At 40.8% G+C, this 25,987-nt stretch overlaps 1 protein-coding gene across 13 annotated transcripts in view; it reads right to left on the minus strand.

Annotated features, from left to right (window-relative positions):
- Positions 1–5,458: 5,458 nt before the first annotated feature.
- The window catches only part of LOC138755303 (receptor-type tyrosine-protein phosphatase delta), a 1,191,445-nt gene continuing 1,170,916 nt past the window's right edge, over positions 5,459–25,987 (minus strand). For all 13 annotated transcript variants that reach the window (XM_069921133.1, XM_069921109.1, XM_069921060.1 and 10 more), the window contains 2 exons: positions 17,236–17,371; positions 5,459–9,498 (listed from right to left, as the gene is read on the minus strand). In XM_069921133.1, the coding sequence (XP_069777234.1) occupies positions 9,430–9,498; positions 17,236–17,371 (205 nt within the window). In that variant the 3' untranslated portion in view covers positions 5,459–9,429. The remainder of the gene's footprint in view (positions 9,499–17,235; positions 17,372–25,987) is intronic.

A 25,987-nucleotide genomic window follows, 5' to 3' on the forward strand; every position in this document is an offset into this window, starting at 1 on the left:
GGTTCATTCAGGAATCTGATAACAGGGGGAAAGAAACCGTCCTTGAATTTGGTGGCGCATCATCTTATACCCGTGATCCTCTTCCTAATGGGTGGGGGCTGTGAGAATGTGGAAGGGAGCAGGAGTTAAAGATAGGTTCAACAGAGTGGAGGAGGGTATGAGTGATAACCTGAAACATGTTCACAATGCATTTGGCCAAGTTAAGGAATTGGAGCTGGAATTGGATGAACTTCGGATCATTTGGGAGGCAGAGGGGGGTGATAGACAGGAGTAACAGGGATGCTGTCACACCTAGGATGCAGGAGAAACGTAGGTGGGTGACAGTCAGGAGAGGGAAAAGGAACAGACAGTGTAGGGCACCCCTGTGGCTTTTCCCCTCAATAACAAGTATACAATTTTTGAGACTGTTAGTGGCCTACCAGGGACAAGCAGAGGATCAGATCTCTGACATGGAGTCTGTTCCTGTGGCTAAGAAGGGACGGGAGAAGATGTGAAGTGTTGTGATAGCAGATTCCATAGTTAGGAGGACAGATAAGAGGTTTTGTGGAAGAGATTGAGTATCCCAGATTGTATGTTGCCTTCCTGGTGCCATGGTCTGGAATATCTCAGATTGTGTTCATGGTATTCTCAGTAGGGAGGGTGATAAGAAGGGCTAGGAAGTCCTGCAAGAAGAGTTCAAGGAGTTAGGCACTAGGTTGAAGAACAGGACCTCCAGGGTAGTGATCTCAGGATTTCTACCTGTGCCACCTGTAGTGAGATTATAAATAAGAGGATAAAGCAGTTTAAAACATGGCTAAAGATATGGTGTAGGAGTGAGGCCTTTAGGTTTCTGGATAATTGAACTCCCTTCCAAGGAAGGTGGGACCTGTTCCGACAGAACAGTTTATATCTGAACTGAAGGGTGACTAATATCCTTGCTGGAAGGTTTGCTAGTGCTCCTCCAGTGGTTTAAACTAGATTTGTTGGGGGCGGGGAACCAGAGTGCCAGAGCAGATAGAGGGGATGAGGGAAAAGATGATGTGAAAATTGCATACACTGTTAGAAGTCAATGGATGTACATAGTGGAAATGTTCTCAGGTGCATCTATTTCAATACAAGAAGTACTGTTGGAAAGGCAAGTGGGCTCAGAGCATGGACCAGCATGTGGAATTATGACATTGTGGCCATTAGTGAAACTTGGTTGCAGGAAAGGCAGGACTGCCACCTCAATGCTTTAGACATAGAACTGGGGCATGAAAAGTGGAGGAGTGGCATTGCTATCAGGGAAAATATCACAGCTACGCTCAGGCAGGACAGACCAGAGGGCTTGTCTACTGAGGTTACATGGGTGGAGCTGAGGAACAGGGAAGGTATAACCACACTCATGGGTTTGTATTCTTCTTCTTCTTCTTTGGCTTGGCTTCGCGGACGAAGATTTATGGAGGGGGTAAATGTCCACGTCAGCTGCAGGCTCGTTTGTGGTTGACAAGTCCGATGCAGGACAGGCAGACACTCTTGCAGTGGTTGCAGGGGAAACTTGGTTGGTTGGGGTTGGGTGTTGGGTTTTTCCTCCTTTGTCTTTTGTCAGTGAGGTGGGCTCTCATCCAAAAGTCTGCGAGAATTGGAGAAGCAAATCTGTAGTGAAAGAGCAGACAGCTGTAGAAAACGTAAGATTGTGATAGTAGGAGATTTTAATTTTCCACATAGTGACTGGGACTACCATACAGTAGAAGGGCTAGATGGCTTAGAGTTTGTCAAATGTATTCATAAAAGTTTTCTAAATCAATATATAGCGATACCAACTAGAGAGAGTGCAATACTGGATCTCCTATGAGAGAACAAGACAAGAGGGGTGACAGAAGTATGAGTCCAGTGATCAGAATACCATTACTTTCAAGTTAATTACGGAGAAGGATAGGTCTAGGCCTCAGTTTGAGATTCTAAATTGGAGAGAAAAACAGTTTTGAGGAAATGAGAAAAGATCTAGATTGCATGGATTGGGATAATTTGGCAATTCATTTGGCAAGGATGTGTGAGGTAAGTGGAGGACTTTCAAAGGGGAAATTTTGAGAGTAGAGAGTTTGCACGTTCCTGTCAGGATTAAAGGCTAAGTTAACAGGCATAGGGAACCTTGGTTTTCAAAGGTTATTGGGGATCTGGTTTGGAAGAAGAGAGAAGTGTATAAAAGGAATAGGTAACATGGAGCAAATAAGGTACTTGAGGAGTATAGAAAATTCAAGATAAATCTCAAGAAAGAAATCAGGAAGGCTAAAAAAAGACATAAGGCATGCTTTGGCAGACAATGTGAAGCAAAATCCTTAAGATTTCTACCATTATATTAAGAGCAAAAGGATAGTAAGGGACAAAATTGGTCCCCTTGAAGATCAAAGTGGTCGGCTTTGTATAAGGCCAAAAGAGATGGAGGAGATCTTTAATGTTTTTCCCCCTATTAGTATTCAATCAGGACAAGGGCAGAGAGTCATGGGAACCTATACAGATTAAAGAGGAGGAAAGTGCCTGATGCCTTAAAGCAAATGAGGGTGGATAATTCCCCAGGGCCTGACAAGATATTCCCTCGGGCTTTGAGGGAGGCTAATGTAGAAATTACAGTGTATCTGGCAGAAATATTTAAAATGTCCTTAGCCATGGTTATGGTGCTGGATAATGTTGTTTAAAAAAGGCTGCAAAAGTAACCCTGGAAATTATAGGCCATTGAGCCTGACATCAGTAGTAGGTAAATTATTGTATGGAATTCTAAGAGATTGGATAAACAACTATTTAGATAGCCATGGACTGATTAGGGATAGTCAACATTGTTTTGAACATGGTAGGTTGTATTTAATCAATGTTATGGAATTTTTTTGAGATTACCAGGAAAGTTAATGAAGGTTGTTGTCTACATTGACTTCAGTAAGGCCTTTGACAAGGTCCCACATGGGAGGTTAGTCAGAAAGGTTCAGACGTTGGGTATTTATGGAGAAGTCATGCACTGGATTCGACAGTGGCTGGACAGAAGCTAGAGAATAGTAGTGGATGATTGCTTCTCAGGCTCGAGGCCTGTGATTAGTGATGTGCCTTATGGATCAGTGGTGGGACCATTATTGTTTGTCATCTATGTCAATGATCTGGATAATAATGTAAATTGTATCAGCAAGTTTGCAGATGACACTAAGATTGGTGGTGCTGTGGACAGTGAAGAAGATTTTCAAAGCTGGAATAATGCACGATATAATAACAGATGGAACTTAATACAGACAAGTGGGAGGTGTTGTATTTTTGAAGGACAAACCAAGAAAAGACAAACACCGTAAATGGTAAAGGACTGCGGAAGGCGGTAGAACAGAAGCATCCGGGAATACAGGTACATAATTCTCTGAAAGTGGCGTCACAGGTGGAGAGGGTTATAAATAGAGCTTTTGGCATATTTGTCTTCATAAATCAAAGTATTGCGATTAGGAGTTGGAATGTTATAGAAAGTTGTACAAGACATTTGTGAGGTTAAATTTGGAGTATTGTGTGCATTTTTGGTGACCTAACTGCAGGAAAGATACAAATAAGATTGAGAAAGTGCAGAGAAGATTTATTAAGATGTTGCCCTGAATTCAGGAACTGAGTTACAGGAAAAGGTTAAACAGGTTAGGACATTGTTCCCTGGAGTGTAGAAGAATGATTGGAAATTTGATAGACGTATTTTAAATATAGATAGGCTTTTTTTTCCACTGAGGGTAGGTGAGATACAAACCAAAGGACATGGATGAAGAGTGAAAGAGGAGTTTAGGGAGAAACATGAGGGGGAACTTCTTCATACAGAGTGGTGGGTGTGTGCAATGAGCTTCCAGCTGAAGTGGTGAATGCAGGCTTAATTTTAACATTTACATGGATGAGAGAGTTATGGAGGGCAATGGACTGGATGCAGGTCAGTGATACTAGGCAAAATAAAATAGAAGGGCCAAAAGAGGCTTGTTCTGAGCTTCATTGTTCTATGGTTAGCAGAGCTGGGACTTTTCTCTTTAGAGCAGAGAAGAATGAGAGGAGACTTAATCGTCACAGGAACTCCCAACCCCACAAAAACTGAATACATACCTGTACATTCCCCCTTGCCAGAGAATAGTGATAACAAGAGCAGCCTCACAGCTTTGCAATATCTGTAGATTTCTTTATGGTGCTAGGTGCCACTTGATGGGAGATTTATTCTGAAGTAGCTTGCAGATATCTTTGACGAGCAACTTCATGTTCTCGGAGACCAGAAGATCCAACTCAGACTGAACATGTTGGCAAAAAAAATGGTCACAGCTTGGGGGCTGACATAACCATGAGACAAGTCAAATTTGTCCTCCTGTCAAAGTCACACTGGACCAGCATAGTGGTCTTTGGAGAGTAAATAGTTTTACTGACGGAGAAGAGAAAGTTGTGATCCACAGGGCCATTGCAGCAAGGTGACATTTCAGCAAACCAAACACCAGCTGGCAGGTGGATTGCTAGACTCCAGTGACCTGTCTGAGCACTGTCTTGATCTGAGCCGATTGCATTTGCATGGGACCAGATGAATTTTCATCAAGATGCCTGATCATTCACTCCAGAAGCCAGATACTGAGAGGTCTCCAAAGAGGCAACAACATAAATGAAGGCATCAGATGAAGCTTCCAAGGGATGGCAGTGGGAGGAGCTTTACTGGCTGACAAACACAATTAGATTGGTGGTGACAATAAACAGAGCAACTGGAGCATCGGAGGCTAAGGGAGATTTGATAGATATTTATAATTGAATTTTATTGAATTTTTATGAGCTCCCTCAATCAGAACCTTTTCTTCAGCATAGAAGTATCTGGAAGTCATATGTTTTAGGTGAGGGGGTAGAGATATAAGGGAGCTGTGCAGGACAAATATCTTTTAAATTTAAAACAAATTTAACATGATAGAAGCTGATTCCATTTAAATCCATGGAGCCAAATTACACCACAACCCTATATGATTTGGAAGGTGGGAGGAAACTGGAGCACCTAGAGGAAAGCCACATAGGTCATAGGGAGAATGTATAAACTCCTCACAGTCAGCACCAGATTCGAACCTCAGTTGCCGGCACTGTAATAGCATTGTGCTAACCATTATGCTAAATGTGCCACCTATGGTTTTAAATTTTTAATATTAAAAATAATTACATAAAGAGTGGTAGGTGTTTGGAACGGACTGCCAGGAGTAGCGGTAAAAGTAGACACAATGGTAACATTTAAGAGGTTTCTGGGCAGACACGTAAATATGTGGGGGATGGAGAAATACCTATCAAGTGCAAGCAACAGAGTTTTAGTTTAATTTGGCAAAGACATGAGCCAAATGGCCAGTCCCTGTGCTCTGTGTAGCGATAGAGTGCTAGTGATGCTCCAGCCACTAGAGGGAGTCAGAGATGAATGTTGCAGTTCGGGTTAGATAAAGAACATGGATACACCATGAGGTTGTGAGTTGTTAATAAAATATTGCTAATACCAAAAGAACCCAAGTTTCTTTATTACTTAAATGAAACATCACACTACGTGAAAAACTGGGTGAACATTTACAATCTTCCCAACTGCAGTGACAATGTTGATGATACACAAAGTGCCTCTGAGTTTAATAAAGACCACCACTGGTGCATAACACTGACATTTTTATTAGAATTCATTTGTAACAAATGGAACTTGTGTCAGCAAATAACTGATTTTCTTACAGACGTTTTGCCACCAATGTAACCTAAGTAAGAAAATAAAAAGCACGCCTTTCAATCTGTAAAACATTTATGCTAACTACTAATTAGAGGTAATTGTATGATTCTTTGAACAAGCCATGTTACATTTTGTTTTGTTCAATCTATGCATTCAAAAGAGAGCAGTGAACACAGTCTGTTATACTTTGAAAATAAAAGCAAGCACTCCAAGCTTGAATGGAAAACGTCACATAACAAGATGGACATGGTAGAATTTTAAGCCATTGGGAGATTTGTTGGAGTATTTGCAACAATTTTTATCTCTTTAAATTCTGTGTTATTTACATACGTACCTAGTGTGAACGCATAAGTTACACAAGGGTTCAAGTAGCGTAATTTTGGGTGTAGAATCACAAGGGCAGTGCATAGTATAAAGTTTTGGAAAAGTGCACATCTCCCTACAGGATGTTAGATTTATGCAAAATGGATTGTTAAGAACAGAAAGCAACAACTAATATGAGAAAATAAGTTGAAAAAAGAGTTGCTAAATTAAAATATACTTGTATCATACAAATGTTTTCTATTTGAACGCAACTAATTAAAAAATTATATATTTATATATATTGCCTACGTAGGTTAATGGTTAAATAATCATAGCACCTTGTCAGCTTGCAAAGAGAGGAAAATATATCTTTCTGCAGATGGTGAAAGGATGTGCAGAATCAGAGGTTTTAATAAGACAATGACAGTGGAATGGGAGAAAGTGAGTGCAATGAGGAACACACATCAATGACAAGCTAGATTTAAAAAAGCAGCAAATACGCTGGGCATTCTTGACACTTGCTCCTTTTTATTGTAATTACCCTGGCTCCCACATTCTGATTTTCAATTCAAATATTTCAATTTTTTAATCAACTCGGGGTGGGATGGGAGGGGGGAAATGCATTCCCAAACAAGAATCATTCGAACATTTTCTCACTCAACATGTTCCTATGATTGCACAAATAGCTCTTGGTACAAAACAAGTATTTTGTTTTTAAGAGACAAAAGCCTCAACTGGTCAGGTAATATGAACAGTTATACTTGGCAATCTCAGCTGTTTGAGGTTAGGTTGGTGGTTCGTACTTGGTAATGGACTATTATCTCATCTCACAGGAACAGTTATCAGATTTTTGAAAGAACATGTGATGAGGTGCAGCGACATGATATAAACTTTTACGGCTCCATACTGAGGTAGCCTTCTGTAAGCTTTCTTGTTTTTAAGGAAAAAAAAGTGCTTTTGTATGATTTTTGAAAACAGTTTTTGACCTCCAAGAGTCAAAGGAAAAATCATTTTAAAACATAGGGTGACTGGCCTCACAGACTGCCTATTCTGTATCAGCATGCGACCTGGCATGTCTTTCCACCTCTTTCCAATGTCCTTTGTTCTCTTGATGCAAAGAACCTGCAAACATTGTGGCTTACCGAAAACTACAATTGTGTTCCTTCTTGCTCAAAAAGCAATGGGAAAGGAACTAAGATAGGGAATCTAACTTCCATTCATTAAAAAAAAAATGACAATTCTAAATATGACTATGGTATCAAGAACATTACATTTGAAAAAAAAATCTTTGGATGATCTGGTGAAACATCGAGGATCCAGTTGGCTATGGCACCATTGATCATAAAGCTTTAACTGCTTTCCAAGGTGCTCATTTCCACTATATACAGTAGATGTAACATTATAGGATTACCTGCTGGATTTGACAGATTGCTAAATAATTTTACAACATTCATGTACACAAAAGACCTCAATACACTTTAAGTACTTCAATTCAAAAGTGAGAAATTAAATGCAAAAGTATATACAAAATGGTATAATGTTGTCTAACTTGCATATCAAGTCATCATTGCAATCTAAAGTAATGCTTAAAGAGGAAGGTAGTCTACAGGGAGTGGCATGTGTTCAAATCACTCCCATTTATCAGAATACTTATATTGATCTTCCATAGACATGACATTTTTTTTCTGGTAACGAGAAGCTCAAATCTGGTTTGTTTTTGCGGCCTAGGCACTCTAATAATGCTCTCGGCTGGTAATAGAGTAAACAAGAAAGGCCAGGTTCATGCGCACTGTGGAGCCCCTAATCATGAGGGACTTGTGTTAGAATCATAGAATTCAGTATTCTCAATTACGAAGTTTTTCCAGCATTTGGGACACCTGCCTCTTGTAATAGAGTCCTCCTTCAACAGAATCAATCTAGCACAGCTCCAAGCCTCATCTTCGAGGCATCCTGACCCATTGTTTTTTTTTGCATTGGAGCTACTTTGGAACAGTATTTCTCGTAGAATTACCCACGATCACATTTGACCAGTGATGTTGCTTTACATCCAGGGTACTCAGGAAGTCAAGTTCCACTGACCCCACAAAGAAACAAAAACTTTGCAGACCGTGGATTCAAAAAATGTGAAGTGCTTTGAACTGTCATCCTCCCCTCAACATTTTCCATCCTCAAATTAAAGTGACTTTCAACCCCATTTTGGTTCTGACACAGGGATTTCTTAATCATAGTATATTTAACAACATGCTCACTATAAAGTGTAGAATCAAAATGAAAGTCCCACGCTAAAAATTTTAAAACTTAATTGCTTTTTTATATGCAATTTATTGCGTACATGTGCAAAGATAAGTTTCAGTCTATTATACGAACCTATTAAACATGGATTACTGAGTTCATTGATGTGCATTCCAGTAGACACTAACTTTTCACCATCTCATCATGGAATCTGAGATAACCAATTATTATTCAGATGGAGGTTACGAGTGATATATTTGGCGAGCTATTCAACCACATCTTAAAATCTTTGACATGGATGATCTGATGAATTCTGTAGCAGCAGCTTTATACTTTGCCCCTCCCTGTTGATTCCATAAAGGCCCTTTCTCATTTAACTTTGTTAGTTGTTTTGTTTATTAACTGACTGCTAAGGGCAACTTTCATTGAAATGGAAAACTCAATCAGACCATTATGTGGTAAGATAAATAAAAGGAATGCACAAAAGACTGTGCATCAAAAAAAAATCCAAATCATTTTCGTTTCCACAGCCAGATACATACATCATTTCTACAGCTTAAAAAAAAGCTACAATCTGGGGGAAAAAAAAACATGAACAAATAAGCAACTTTTTTAATTCACTTCATTGAATGATAAACTTTTGTTAAAAAAGGGAAAGAAGTTTACACAGTTAAAAATGAAGCACAGGTCAGCAGTATATTACAGTACTAAAAAACTAAATCAGTAATTTGAACATTCCCTCCCTCTTAATAATTAGTATGAGCAAATGGTGGAAAGGGGTGAAATTGAAGCAAACATGTCCTACTAGTTTCTTAAGACAGGAACTGGCCTTTTCATAACATTTTCATTCCCTTGCAGGCATAGCACTCTCAAGATTCAGCTTTGCAATCCTTTTTCCACAGTTCTCAGATAATCCTTTGCACAATCTCTGTCTTCTGAAATAGGTTTCCCTCCACATCAATCATCAAAGTTGAATCCTTGAGTTTTCTGAACAATCCTTTCGATGCCTCATCAGAAAAGATTATCTTCTTCTTCTCAAGTAGGTTATTAAACTGCCAATTCTTGGTCCACTTGGAATAGTTTATTTTTAAATTTCCCCTCCCCCCCCACTAATTTATCTTTAGCTAGGAGTAAGTAGTACTTCTCAAGCACATTGAATGGCTCAGAAGAGGCTTTCTGGATCTTAAATGGCCTACTGCAAATCCAAGATGGATTAGGTTTTACGTTGCATAGTGATCGAAACTTCCAAGGTACTCCAGAGCAGCTCGATAGCAGAACTGATACTGATCCTGCAGAAAGATAAGAGGAAATGAATTTCCAATAACAGATCACTCAATACTGTACAAGCTGCAGCTAAATTTCAGACGGAATGTCTGAGGGCAATATAGTTCAACAAAGTGCAGTTGTAAGGACCTGTGGATTGCAATGCATTGACATCATAACAGGAATGTCAAACAGTCTGTATAGTATTGAGATTAAGCAGCCCTGCAAACATTAGCCAATTCTGTATATCTCTTTCTCAGATTATTTATCTTCATTGTATGTACAAAGTACATTCTGAAGTACCATTAAAATTTGAACTGAATGTTGGTCCTTTAAGATCAACTACTGGGGCTGTCTGTGGAACTCAGCTGAGCAGATCAGACTTCATTAAAATGACAGTGGTGAGTCGAGATCATTGTGCATAATCAGACAAGTCCTTGGAAACAAAACCAACATTCAAACACTCTTCATTGTTTTGCTGAATATACGTGAGGTTACATGATTTTAAGGAGAAATTTCTCCTCTAAATTGAACTCGAGTTGAATTTCAGATAAATAAATCAAAGGTTTATAACTTATTCCAATTCTTCTCTATCTAACAACTTAGATTTTTTTTTATCTTCCAAAGGAAAAAACAATCTTGAAACATTTACTGAACAGCTGACGAGAAGCATTTATAAACCTTACTTTACGCTCTAAAAAATACAGGAAAGCAAGGTTTTTATGGGGTTAGTCCATTTCTTGACAAGACAATGCATGGCTTCAATGGTGCAGTCAACAGTGCTGGAGGCTATGGGGAACTGGTACAGAAGAGGAGATTCTTTTTTCTTTGGCTTGGCTTCGCGGACGAAGATTTAAGGAGGGGGTAAAATAAGGCTAGCATTAACCACCCATTTTCATATTGAATGACTGGGCAGGCTTGCAGAATCTGGTCTAGTTTTCTTGTGTTCTTATATTATCTGCATTTTAAACAATCCAGAGTGAGTAATCATTTCAACAAAGCAGGTCAGGGTCGAGTTCATCTAATCCTCTCCTTCTTTCTAACTTCTGCAGGTAATTGATAATCTCTAATTTAATCAATTTGGAGATGGGGGAATACAAATATGTCTCAAGTCTCTCTGCTCTCACAGCCATCAGACCACACATTGATAACTTGCAAACAAGAAGGAAGAAAATATTCTCATAAGAATCTGAAATGCATCTTGCCATGTCTGCACAGAACAGATAAGGTGGTCTGTTCTTGCCTAAACTTACTTCATTAAGTCTTTTTCAGTTCATACCTCTTCCTTTGCAACTGCTAGGCATATTCTCCAAGTGATGATGTGTACAGAAACAATATTTTGTCAGTGAAGAATGGAAGCAGAAAAACAGTGTTTGTTGCTGAGCTCCAATTAAAAATAGCTTTAGCTTCTTTCATTGACAAGCAATTCTGACAAAATTTGGCAGCACAGACTGGAACTGTCATCATTGTTACTGGAGATGGAAACCAGGGATTGTTAGTCATAATGTTAAATTTAATGCATTTCCCAGACCAAATATAAATGCATTTATGTTTGATAATTGCCCTCTCACATTGAATTCTAAGGGAAAAACAAATTGCACTTTTTGGATGCACGGGTATAACTCCAGCTACCTCCATTTAGACTGCATACAAGGCAGTTCCATCCATTATTTCAGACTTGTTACTCTTTGAAACTTCACTGGAACTCCTCAACCTCTATTTATAGTTGCTCCTTCATTTGTTTTTGCAAAGCTTGTACAGTTGAAGCAGCAGGTGAGCTCATTTGTATATAGTGTTGGACTTTCTAATGATTACAATCTCACAGTTGCAGGTTGCAGAGGACCATAGAAAAATCTGCAGATATCATCGAGACATGGGGTCATACAGAGCAGAAACATCTCTTTCAGCCCACTGAATCCCCATCCACCATCAACCTACTCTGATTCTTCTAACATTCCCATCAATTGCTCTCCGGTTCTACCACTCACCTGACCACTGTGGGTAATTTACCATGCCCTTTTAAAAAACCAACTAAAACATCTTTGAGAAGTGGGAGGAAACTGGAGCAATGGTGGGATGGGGGAGGGGATGAACCCAAGCGGTCCCAAGTTATGTATGCCAGTGTGGCGCCCAAATGTGTGAATCCACTTTTACTGCATGGAGTGTGATATTCTGCCTGGAGCCACACTTCAAACCTTTTCTCTGGACAATAAGATTTCCAAACAACATCAGAGCAAAACAATGTGAATTCCTTCAGTTAGACTTTCAGGCCATTTCCAGCAATGGGACAATCCTTTCATGCACAACTAAGAGTAGAGAAATACTGAATAACTTTGAAATAAGCTGTTTCTGGTTAGCATGTGAAGTATTGATCACATTTCCTGAGCTCCAGATCTCTCTGGTATTCATATTATTCCAAAAAAGTGATAGGTCAAACAGCAGGTACAGAATTCGATGAAGGGCCCTGAATTGAAACATTAAAGATGTTTCTCTTTCCTAAGGCGCTGGCAAACCTACAGAATATTTTACATATTTTCTCTTGTTATTGGAAAAGGAAGTGAAATAATATAGAAAATGAAATGAAAAAAAGTTTTCAGAGAAGCCTTTTTATCCTGCTGGCCTAAAGTTAACATAATTCTATGAATCTCCTTGCTGTGTTGGAATCTTGCTTGATGACCTCGCCAAGCTAGCAGAGAATAAATCACATGGGCTCCAAGTTTCTTGATCCAGAACGCTAATCATGTCAGCCTTCACTGAATCCTGCAGTTCATGCCAGCATTGAAACATTCATCCTAGTTCATAATTCCCTTGCATCCTGCACGAAGTCCATCCATTCCATTATCTTGAATGGGACTGTGGGATCTGGAGGCTGCAGCAGCCAACAAACATAATGCACTTCTTTGGCAGAACACAGCACACGGTGCCAGGTAGTATCAGGCTATGAGCCAATACTCAACAATCAACAGCAGTGCAGAGGAAACAAGGACCATCGTTGGCTCTAAAACTGGCCTGGATTTTGGAGGTGATAAATTGATTTTCTCTTTTTGCTGCTGCTGAGCTGAAATTTGGCTGCTGGTTGGTCTGGAAGTCAGGGTCCACTAAAGTTTGGTAAGCCAAGTGGTAGTACTTATACAATCATTCACAGTAAATATGAACTTATCCCTCAGTTAATTTGTAAGAATATACAGCTTTGTTTTTTGTTCGTATTTCTCATTAAAATGCATGCAAAGATAAAACTTTGCCGATGACCTTACATTCCCTCTGCCTTTGGCACAATAAGCAGCGATACACTTTACTAACGTTTCACTTGGATTCAGTAGGTCAGAGTCACACACTTGAGGGGCATCAAAAGTCTGTAGCTGAGGAATCGGAAACAGATCAGATGCAGAGTGCAAGCCAGCCAGAGATTTGAGGTCATCGAGCAAAGCCAGGAGATGTGGGAGAGAACGGTCGTGGCTGCTTTTCTCAGGGGTTTAGTGAATGTGAGCAGTACAGATGCCTGTGGATGTCCTGCTTTGCCTTCCTCAAATCGATCCTTTGCTCAGTATGCACCACTTTCAAAGAGGACATAAGCTCAATTCAGGACAAAATGCAGATACATTTGCTCCAACAGGAAAACTGAGTCACAGAATGAAATGTGGAGGACCAAATGCAGGGAACAATTTTGATTAGTAAATTTGGCCAGACTGTGAAGAACTATAGGAGTGATCTTGAAGGGTCTAAAATATATTTGGTAGAGACTTCACCTTCAAATAAAGACATTTTAGTTTCTGTTGAGTCTGTTGATCCCTGCTCCCTGTCCATCTGGAGAGATGGAGGGCTTGCCTCATACCTTGCTTCAAGCCATGACATTAGCACAAATGGTTGAGAAAACCTCAGAATTAATAAGGAATCAGACAGACAAACTGCTCATAGATGTCCCCCAGCTCCAATCTCCAACATGGAGACCAGGTGATTTCACAAACCACTCCATCCCACAATGCTTAAATTATTTCATCTTTGGGAATGCAATAATAACCGACTGCAACTGACCAAGAGAGCGAAGATCCCACAAAGAGGCTGATCTGGAAACATTTAACCAGGAATAGTTAAAGTTATTCTTTATGAAATATAACAATGAACTTAATCATAGCATGACTAATTCCTTTTGGTCTGAAGGGCCATTAACATTAATTCCTGCGGTTCCTGAACAATACCATCTTCCCCTGGAGCTGCAGTAATGGATGCCAACACTGTTGCTGGTGCAGACCTGGGAGAGCAGAGAGCAGAGACACTGTGCTGCTCTAAAGTCCTGATGCCAACAGCTCCGTAAAGGCTTTAAAGGGCCTGATGAAGGTGCCGACTGTGTTTGTACGTAAAATCCTGCAACCCCAAGGTCTGTGTCCAAGATGGCATTGAGTGTGCTTGCAGCAGCCATGAGGGGATTTCAGACTTTGGGGGAGCAGCAGACTGATGCAGAGCTTGAGAAATGGGAAGAAAATCCCTTGTTGAGAAGGAGAAGCAGAGGTGACGACTCTAAGGACATTGACCATGATGGCAGACCAACGAGGGACTCAGTGGCTGAGGGATTCACGCAGGCTGCAGGCTTTTAGTGATTTGCAGTCGGGGGATCCACAAAGCTGAGGGCTGCTGGACACTGGCTTACAGGAACCAGGTATCAGGGTGGGATTAAAGAAGGCACTGAGGGCAAAAAAGGGATCCCTCTGTTAGAGGTTTTGATCTGGAGCTCGGCTTCCTGATGAAGTGAACAGGAGACTATGTAGCTGTAGGAGTGCTGGAGGTGAATCCATGGACACAAAATGACTCTGAAAGAACTCTCTTTTGCTTCTCCTTCTCTTGTACTGTAATGGGTGCTGGGCAATACTAATGACGAGTCTTGGCCTGCCTTAATATCATGTATATTACATTTTTAATGTATTATTACTTAACAATAAAAAGAACTTTGTACCTTGACAAATTGACCATCTGGAGCCAATAAGTAGATTGTGTATTTGTAATCTCATACGATACCTACAAACACCAGCTAGCCCTAGCTAGAATCATGCACAATTACCAGAGGATTCACACGCATTTCCTTCATCAGAGAATGTCAGAACAGGCCATTTCAGGTGGCGTAAAACTCCCTTGTAAAGCAGCATAATCTCCCCCCTTGCGGCTAATGCTGCAAGAAGTGCTTCCATGGCGCCGATGCCAACACTCGTCTGGGAGGGATAATCAGCAGACCATGATGAATGTGACCCAACTCCCCACTGCCTGACAGCCCCCTGCCCTGCTATCTGACAGCCCCCCACCCGCCCCCCTCACTAGGGAGGGGAGGTCGTCGTCTGCAGTGCAGGGGTGGCCAGTGTGGGTTGTGACAGCCCGGCTGGCCACTCCTGCACTGGGGCTGCTCTCTGCAGCTCAAAACGCGGCATAATTCCCCCACGCAGCTGGAACTGTTGTGGGAAACAAAGAGCGGTTCCACCTGCACGAGAGATTATGAATAGGGAAGACGCCCATTGCTATGCAGGATATTTATGACAGGTGGCATTGCGGCACCAGTTGCTCCGCCTCCATCAAATCCAGAGGTGCTACGAGGTGCTTCTGGGTATGAATAGACCCTTTCAGTTGGACCAGGTAACACTGCAGCAGCTTTTTAGGGCTGCCACCTGAAAGGTATGTTCGCAGTTTTAAATCCGCTCCTAACTCCAGCCTCAAGGCGGAGGGTCCACCTGAAAGGGCCTAACATGACAACGAGGAGCAGGATTAAGCTATATGGCTCCTCAAATCCACTTTGTTATTCATCTATATCATGGCTGATAGCCACCCTAACACCACGATCCAAAAGTGGTAATTTAATTTACACTATTGTAATTGGTGGGTCTTCTGTAAATATTTGGCTGTAGTAAGTAAGAGTTTGGGGTATATTGTACTTATGTATATAATAATAAGCTCTCCTATATATTCATACAGATGTGAAATCTTGGCCCCTCAGCTAAATTGTTAATGCATAATATGAGTAGCTAGGCCCCAAGCATCGCTCTTTATTCTTCCTATTGTTCACCTAAGAAATACACTTTATTTCCACTCTTTGCCTTCCAATTCTCAATCCATCTGTATATTACCCCAGTTCCATCCCAGGTGCTTTAACAAGTGTTGGCCAACTTCTTGTGTGGGACCTTATCCACATCCACCAGTTTCCCCTTCATCTATTCCACTGGTTACATCCTTAAACAATTCCAGCAGATGAATTTAATGATTTCCTTTTGTAAATTTATGCTAATTCTCTCATTCTGTAATTCTGAAGGTGTTCTGTTCTTAGTCCTTCCATTATAAATCCCTGTATTTTCTCTAAAAGCTGATAGTTAACTATTTCACAGTTTTCTCTTTCCTTCCTTCATTAAATAGGAGACATAGATTTTCTCCCGTCCAATCCACGGGAACAATTCCAGAATCAATAGAATTTTGCAAGATGATAGCATGATGATTAGTGTAGCAGTTATTACAGTGCCAGTGGCCTAAATTTGAATCCAGTGCTGTCTGTAAGTAGTCTGTACATATTCCCCGTGACCTATGTGGGTTTTCCCTGATGCTCTGGTTTCCTCTTAACCTCTGAAACATGCGGGGTTGTAGGTTAATTGGGTGTGATTGGGCAACGTGGATTTCAATGGTCAAAATCACCTTCCACTTGGTTGCGAATAAAAAAAATGGATATAGATGATCTAATCCTTGGAAATTATCAGCTTTTGATTTCAACAACTACTTTGCCGCTGCTCTTTTTTTTAACTGACTTCCTTCATTCCTTATTTCTGCTTGGTTTAGCTCAATAACAATGAAGATTAGATGCAATCAATGGTGAACATAATCATGCATGTGTTCAATGAAAATTTGGTGAACAGCAGTGGGACGCTGGCTCTGTAATGCTTTGATAAGAGCAGTGGTGATCCAAATCTGGACTGGACCCAAATTAATTTTGTTTGAAAATTTATGAAAGTGCTATGTCAGGTTTCTTGTTTGCTCAATATTTAGCAATCCAATCAGTTTTGCAAACTTAAATTATAAATAATACAATGCACAATCAGTATTCATTCTAATTTCTACCTCTATATTTTTGGATTGCCCCGTCTCTCAAAGTCTGTTTATTGCACAAATCATTTTCCAACTAAGCTGACTAGAATGCAATTCCCACTGCTGTTGAGAATACTCATGATTTGGTCACCAGGAGGTACTTGCAAGGAATTTAGCACAAATCATCTGATATTCAAATCATTTGGCAGCAAGTTCAGATTCATTATGGAAACACAGAGGCCCACAAATCTGCATCTTTCCACTCAGTAACACAACATCTGGTCTAATATTGTGTGAGGCCTGAGAAATGACTTAAGAGTTTAGCACCACAGGATGGGTGAAGTCATCTGGAACCTGAGACACAATGGACCGAATTCACTGACGCTGAGAGCTGGTCACTTCCTCCAGGTTTATTGGCCACTTGCCACATTTATTGTGTGGGTTGCCACAGACAATCCAAGCCCTGCACTTTGGTAGTCAGCAAAACCAGCAGATGTCCCATGCAAACAAAGGATTGTCCTCACACCCTGTCACAACTCAATGATAAATTATTGATGCACTGCCTCAATAAGCCACATTTTTGTTTCCAAATGGTTCATGAGAAAAGATTGTTACTAATCAAGCTGTAGCTGTTATCTTAGAATGGGAGCCAATTAAACAGAGAATCCGTTTACTTTCTGGAGATACAAATGCAAAAGCAATTGATATTTTCTCACCTCTGTCTGCACCATAGCTGGCCGTTGTGTTCGAAGCATTTTGACAGTCTGAAAGATATCCACAACACCCTCGTACCTCATTCTTTCCAATACGATACTAAGTGTGATGAAAACACCAGTTCTCCCGACACCAGCACTGACAGGAGACAAAGAACAGTTAATTAAATGACAATCAAAAGTCTGAGAGACTGCATTGCTAATAGCTTCTCACACACTGAGCAATTATTAAATATTATATTCAAGCCGCTGTGTATGAATGTGCTACTGTACACCTTATTAGCATAACAGGCAATGAGGATTTTCTAAGCTCCAGAGAACATAAAGTGTCTGTGAAGCATGTGGAGCATTGGAGCTTTCAAAAACATGATTGACTTATTTGACAGTGTTCACTTTTAATTGCTATAATGTGAAAGTATCTATTCATAGACCTTCAACAATAATGGGAGGTTTTCCACATAAAGTCACTGAAGGTTTCAATATTGCTATGAAGTCTGTAGAATTAAACCACGTTGAGAAAGTACAAACATCGATGTGACATTTCTTGGCAGCATTTTGCTTTGAGTTAAATAATAACATGCTCTTTGTAGTTCTTTTTTGTTTCCTGCTCAATCAAAGGAGCACAATCTAACAGTTTATTTCTTGGCTTATCATTTCTTGCCTTCTCTTTGAACCTTCAGGCTTGCATCTTTAACATGAAAGAATGATGCATTTAAAAATATGATGTAAATAATTTGTCCATTGTTTCAGTTATTAAGCAGTTGAATCTGTCAGTTGTTTCTGTTGAGGCAGAGATGAAGAGGCAAAACACCCTGTGGGAAGAATATCATTGAGCTTGACATGAGAAATGGAGAAAGACTCTCTTCTTTAAAAACTCTACCCTCTGTGGGTGGCAGAGACTGAATGAATGAATGACTGAATGAATAGATGAAGTTTATTATCACATACACAAGTATACTGTTGAAATGCAACGACAGTCTTACTGGCTGCAACTTCTTAGGTACATAAAACACATAACAACATGCAAGGAGGAAAAAAGAAAGATGAAAATAATAAAATAATGAATATATTCAGTTGAGCGTAATGCAAAAATGTGTCGATTCAGTTGATCAGTTCTTTGAAGACAGAAGCAGAGATCTTTGGTGGTCTTGAAACAGTATTAGAGTTAGAATTATATGGGGAGGTTTAACAGATTGACATGTGTTGGAGAAAACTGTTCTTGAACCTAGAGGTGCTGGACTTCAGACTTCTGTACCTTCTGTCTGAAGATAACAGCAAGAAAATGGCCAGGGTGACAAGGGGAACCATTTCTCTCCAAGGATGTGGCCTGACATGCTGTGCCCCTCCAGCCTCCCTTCGTTCACTTGCTGATTGAGCTCCTGCACAATGTTGGCAAGTTTCGAGGCAACACCTCATGTCGATGTCTTCAATAGCCAAGAGGCTGGAGCTTGTGCTACATATGCACTTTCTGCTGTCTTCTGCATTCGAATTACCAAACCAGGCAGTGATCCAACCAGCTAATACACTTTCCAATTTACACCTGTACAAGTTTGAAAGAGTATTTGACAAAATGCCAAATCTCTTCAAAGTCCTTAGAAAGTAAAGTCATTGGTGTGCCTTCTTCAATGTGCCTTGGTGACTTCATGGAAGCTGGGGATAAAAACCAGTTATTATGGCAAAATTTTGTGTTTCAGAAAGAGGGTCTGAGGAGAAAGACAGTGTATTTGGATGGAAAAGATGAAGAGGGAAATGTTTAATAAAGCACCAAATAGTCAGATTTTTAAAAAAAACAGGCACATCCATCCCTAAGTCCAGGCTGGCCATAAAATACCTCTGTATCCTTTGTTGGTCTACAGCCTTCAATACCCTGGTGGGGGGTAAGGAGGTGGGTACAACTGGGAAGGAAGACCAACAGACAAGGAAACAAGAACACATTGAAATTGGAGATGACAGGGAATCATTCTGAAAACCTCAAGGTCTGTAGAAAGTGGGTTTGAGGGGATATGATGTATGCAACAAAAAAAATCTGACATGGAATTTTACTCGTGGAGAGGCAGAAATCTATTTGAAATGGGGCACCGAGAGAAAGAGTGAACCTTCCACTTAATTTCATTTTCAAGTAGGGATCAAGTGGGAATAGCCTTTGTTTGACCTCAGAAAAGGCAAAATGTGAGGAATCAACGTTAATTAAACTTTATTGATAGCATTATGAGCTCCCGCTTCATTTAGTATGGGTGTCACTTAAGGGCTAGTGCAGACTGCAACTATTCACAGCTTTGGAGAGACTGGGTGGCGAGTACAGGCTGTATCCAAATTCGCTACTTTGTAGAGGAGAAAGGACATTGGGTGCTTTTTCCAGGGACACATGTGAGAGTGTTCTGTGTGTGGAACAGGAACAGCACTTTATTGACCAGCGGCCATCTCATCGAACACGGAGCAGGAATGCCTCTGTGTGATACTGGACAATTCAGCTGATTCTCCCTGTCATGGGAATTATTGAACCCACATCAAAGGTCATTTTGATTGATCCATACCTGAGTTTTAGAAGCATCATGGAAGTCATGCGTTTCATTTCCCCTACGCAAGGAAAAGAGTAGTTGTGACAACCGGTCGTACAAAAGGATATTTCTCTGGAAGAAACTCGACGACGATTAGTGAGTTTTCAGCAGACCGGTCATTCAGTCTCTCCCATCTCTTTCGTGATTACTTCTGTGCATCAGTTTATAGGTTTGTGTTTTGACAATGGATTTCTAAGTCTAAACTTTGGAATGACTTTCCAGAATTCTGCCAAAGCTGTAATGGTTTGGGTATCTCACACACACACACACACACACACACACACACACACACACACACACACACACACACACACACACACACACACACACACACATGCGCGCGCACACACGCACGCACACACACACACACACACACAAACACACATGCGCACGCACACACATACACACACACACACACACACACACACACACACACGTACATTTGCACATAGTTGGTTTTGATTTGACTAATGTGTTATATTATTAATAGTTATTAATAAATATAGTGTTTTAAAATAAATATTTAACATTGCGCTGGTGAATTTTCATTGCTGTTGGTCTGTGACGTAACAATAGAACGTGGAGAACTGCAACAACATGCTTCTCAATCATCCAGTTGTCACATGTTAACTTCATGGCTATTTCAGGCAGAACAGCAATTTCAAAAAGGTAAAAGGGATGAAGCATCCCTTCAAATTCTCACAAGAGTGCCCCACAGCTCAGCTCCATAGTGGAGTACCACTGCACCGTGCCATCCTGATCTGCAGGTTAGGAATTTAGCGCTCATTCCTTGCCAATCAAAAATCAATGGACTGACCAATCTGCCATCTGCCAACAGTGCAATGATCTCCTTTAAAATATTTTTGAATCAATTTTTTTGGTGCTTGATGAACTGCAGTTGAACAAAATAACTCAAAATACAAACACTCAGAAACAGAAACAAAAATAATATGGAAAAACTCAACAAGTCAAGTAGATTCTGAAGGGAGAAATAATGTTGACATTTCAGGTTGAAGACCATTCAGAGAACCAAAACATTATTTTACTCTCTTGGCAGATGCTGCCTGGTACATTGTGTGGATTCATCATTTTTTATTTTTATTTCGAGTTTTTGATCTGCAATATTTATCTTCTTGAATCAATTCATAAAATCTTAATGTCAATTTGAGAAAATCAGGGACCATAAACATACAATTGCCAGTATGTTTAATGATCTGGAGAAGAGAGAAAAAAATGTAAATTTTCCAAAGATACAAAAATAGATGGAAAGATGTGTTGTAATGAGGATGTAATGATTCGCAGATGGGATGTAGATAGAGTGGGTGACTGGGTAAAACATAGTGTTTAATGAGGGGAAGTGTGAGGTCATCTAAGAGGAATCAAAAGGTGAAATATTATAATCAATGGAGAGAGAACTGCAAGTGAGTACACTTAAGAGGCCCCTCTGTATTCTAGTGTATGAATTTTTAAAAATCAGGTTCAATTCAAGAAGGCAAACAGCATTTTGGCCTTTATTGCTAAGTGAATAGAGATTTTTTTTTGTTATAATTATTTTAGGCATACAGCACAGTAACAGGCCTCTCTGGCTCACGGGCCCATGCCACCCCAATATTCTAATTAACCTATAACCCTCGTAGGTTTTTTGAAAGGTGGGAGGAAACCAGAGCACCCAGAAGAAACCTACACAGACACAGGAAGAACCTACAAACTCCTTACAGACAGCAACGGATTCTAACACCAGTTGCTGGTGCTGTAATAGCATTGAGCTCACCGCTACACTAACTGAGCGGCCCTAGTACAGGGAGAAACCACACTTGGAGTACCCAGCATAGTTTTATTCACCTTAACTCTAAAGGATGGAGTGATATGGAGACAGACCAAATGAGATTTTTTTCCTGGGACTGTCCCACCAAGAGAGGTGAGAAAACCTGTGTGTATACACCTTGAAATGTAGAAGAATGAGAGGTTATCTTATTCATCTGCAACATCCCCAGGGGCTCAACAGAGTAGATGTTGACATTTTTTCATGAGTGGGGAGTGTCAAACAAGGGATATAGATGCAAAGTAAGTGAACTGTCATGTAAAATGGAGGTGCATTGACATTTGTCTCTGACAGTGAAGAATCTGGGGAATATTGGAAATATTGAAAATGGAGTCATACATTTTTAAAAGACTGAAGAAACATGGAGGATAATCCTGAGATTTTATATACACTAGGGGAAAAAGGGTAACAAGAGCAGGAATTAATGTGGTCAAATCTAGGTGGAGCCACACGAAATGGGCAAGGTCCTCAATAAGTAGTTCTTCTCTGTCTTTATACCAGAGAAAGACATGAGGACTGGGAAACTAGGGGAAGTCAATTGTAGTGTTCTGAGATAAGTCAGTATTACAGTTGAGCACGTGCTGAAAGTTCAGGTGCATAGGTATATAGATCTCCTGGGCTAATTAGATATATCTGAGGACACTGAGAGAAGTGAGAAGAAACTGCAGGTGCAAAGGGTGAGTCTTATGAGGTGAGGTGCCAGAAGACTGTAAGGTGGAAAATTATTGTGCATCTATTCAGGAAGGGCTGCAGGGAAAAGCCTGGAAATTGCAGGTCAATGAACTGAACATTAGTGGTTGGTAAGTTACCAGAGAGTATACTGAGCAAGAAGATAATCACACACTAAGATGGACAAGGGTTTATTAAGGATAATCAGTTTTGTAACTTGGATGTCATGTCTCATAAATTTGATTGGAGGTTTTTGAAGCTGTGAATAAAATGGTGACGAGGGCAGAGTTTTAGGCATTGTATATATGGATTTCCGCAAGATATTCAAGAGGTTCCACAGGGTAGGCTACTCTAGAAGGTGAGATTGCATGGGATGGTTCATGAGAAGTCTAACATGGGTAGGACCCACACAGTGAACGGTAGGATTCTAGGGGCAGAGCTGAGGGATATAGGAGGACAAGAACATAGTTCCTTGAAAGTGGCCTTCTTCAGTTACAGAATTGAGTATGGTTGTTGGGAAGACATGTTGCAATTATATAAGATGTTGGAGCATTGTGTTCAGTTTTGGTCACTGTGCTACAGGAAAGATGTGATGAAGCTGGAGAAGGTGCAGAGATTTATGAAGATGTCGCCAGGGCTCGAGAGCTGAGCTATAGGGAGAGGTTAAGCAGGCTGGGGGTTCAATCCTTGGCATGCGAGAGGACATCTCTGCCTTTGTCACCACCCCTTCCCCTCTACCTTTTTGTTCAGACACCTGCCAGCATTCTCTCATACCTTGATGAAGGCCTCAAGCCCAAAACCCCGGTTATGTATTTTTAACTTTGCTACATAGAGGACAGTGTTTGACCTGCTGAGCTTCTACAGCATTTTGTGTTTTTACTTCAAGGCACAGAGGGTCTTTTGCCCATGGTTGGGAAATCAGTAACTGGATAACCAGAGAACTTAGCTTTAAGGTAAGGTGGTAGAGATTTAATGGGACTTCTCCTCCACAATCTCTATTAGTACCAGAGCACCACAGGGCTGTGATCTTAACCCTGTGCTCTGCTCACTTTACATATGACTTGTCGGTATAACAATAACACTATCTACAAATTTGCCATTGATACCACGGTAGTGGGTGGTATAAAGGATGGGAATGAGTCTGCATACAGGATGGCGATTGAAAACTTGGCTGAAGGGTGCACCAGTAGCAACTTTGGACTAAATGTCACAAAAACCAAGGAGCTGATTTTTGACTTCAGGAAATTAAAGCCAGAGGTATACAATGCAGTGATCAAAGGGGGTTCAGCAGTGGAGAGGCTGAGCACATTTAAGTTCTTGGGAATTACTATCTTGGCATGACACCAGAAACACTGGAAAATTTCTACAGATGTGTGGTGGAAAGTGTGCCGACTGGTCTGGTAATGGGAACATTAACACCCCTGACCATAATGTTTCAGAAACATTTGGACAGATACATTTTGGTCAGTGAAGCTATTTCAATGCTGTATGATTCTATGATTGAGAACTGACACGGAAGAGAAGTTGAATTGCCAAACATAGTGTGGGTTGGACAAGTGTGGGTTGGACAAGACTGGGTTGGACATCTTGCTCAGTGAAGCTATTTCCATGCTGTATGATTCTATGATTGAGAACTGGCACATAAGAGAAGTTGAATTGCCAAACATAGGGTGGGTAGGACAAGTGTGGGTTGGACAAGACTGGGTCGGACATTTTGGTCAGTGAAGCTATTTCCGTGTTGTATGTTTCTATTACTGAGAACTGGCACAGAAGAGAAGTTGAATTGCCAAACATAGGGTGGGTTGGACAAGAGTGCATCGGACATTTTGGTCAGTGAAGCTATTACCATGCTGTATGATTCCATGACTGAGAACTGGCACAGAAAAGTAGTTGAATTGCCAAACATAGGGTGGGTTTGACAATTGTGGATTGGACAAGAGTGGGTCGGACATTTTGGTCAGTGAAGCTATTTCCATGCTGTATGAATCTATGATTGAGAACTGGCACAGAGGAGAAGTTGAATTGACAAACATAGGGTGGGCTGGACAAGTGTGGGTTGGACAAGAGTGGGTCGGACATTTTGGTCAGTTAAGCTATTTCCATGCTGTATGATTCTATGATTGAGAACTGGCACAGAAGAAAAGTTGAATTGCCAAACATAGGGTGGGTTGGAAAAGAGTGGGTCAGACATTTCGGTCAGTGAAGCTATTACCATGCTGTATGATTCTATGATTGAGAACTGGCACAGAAGAGAAGTTGAATTGCCAAACATAGGGTGGGTTGGACACGAGTGGGTTGGACAAGAGTGGGTTAGACATTTTGGTCAGTGAAGCTATTTCCATACTGTATGATTCTATGATTGAGAACTGGCACAGAAGAGAAGTTGAATTGCCAAACAAACGGAGGGTTGGAGAATTGTGGGTTGGACAAGAGTGGGTCGGACATTTTGATCAGTGAAGCTATTTCCATGCTGTATGATTCTATGACTGAGAACTGGCACAGAAGAGAAGTTGAAGTGCCAAACATAGGGTGGGTTGGAAAAGTGTGTGTTGGACAAGTGTGGGTTGGACAAGAGTGGGACGGACATTTTGGTCAGTGAAGCTATTTCCATGCCGTATGATTCTATGATTGAGAACTGGCACAGAGGAGAAGTCGAATTGCCAAACATAGGGTGGGTTGGACTAGTGTTATTTGGACAAGAGCTGGTCGGATATTTGGGTGAGTGAAGCTATTTCATTGCCATATGATTCTATGATTGAGAACTGGCACAGAAGAGAAGTTGAATTGCCAAACATATGGTGGGTTGGACAAGTGTGGGTTGGACAAGAGTGGGTCGTACATTTTGTTCAGTGTAGCTATTTCTGTATTGGATGATTCTATGACTGAGAACTGGCACAGAAGAGAAGTTGAATTGCCAAACATAGGGTGGGTTGGACAAGAGTGGGTCGGACATTTTGGTCAGTGAAGATATTTCCATGCTGTATGATTCTATGACTGACAACTGGCACAGAAAAGCAGTTGAATTGCTAAATATAGGGTCGGTTGGACAAGTTTGGGTTGGACTAGAGGGGTCGGACATTTTGGAGAGTGAAGCTATTTCCATGCTGTATGATTCTATGACTGAGAACTGGCACAGAAGAAAAGTTGAATTGCCAAACATAGGGTGGGTTGGACAATTGTGGGTTGGTAAAGAGTGGGTCGGACATTTTGGTCAGTGAGGCCATTTCCATGCTGTATGATTCTATGATTGAGAAGTGGCACAGAAGAGAAGTTGAATTGCCAAACATAGGGTAGGCTGGACAAGTTTGGGTTGGACAAGAGTGGGACGGACATTTTGGTCAGTGAATCTACTTCCATGCTCTATGATTCTATGACTGAGAACTGGCACAGAAGAAAAGTTGAATTGCCAAACATAGGGTGGGTTGGACAATTGTGGGTTGGTAAAGAGTGGGTCGGACATTTTGGTCAGTGAGGCCATTTCCATGCTGTATGATTCTATGATTGAGAAGTGGCACAGAAGAGAAGTTGAATTGCCAAACATAGGGTAGGCTGGACAAGTTTGGGTTGGACAAGAGTGGGACGGACATTTTGGTCAGTGAAGCTATTTCCATGCTGTATGATTCTATATCTGAGGACCGGCACAGAAGAGAGGTTGAATTGTCAAACATAGTGTGGGTTGGACAAAAGTGGGTCGTACATTTGGGTC

Source organism: Narcine bancroftii, chromosome 1 (assembly GCF_036971445.1).
Source record: "Narcine bancroftii isolate sNarBan1 chromosome 1, sNarBan1.hap1, whole genome shotgun sequence".
Classification (NCBI taxonomy): Eukaryota; Metazoa; Chordata; class Chondrichthyes; order Torpediniformes; family Narcinidae; genus Narcine; species Narcine bancroftii.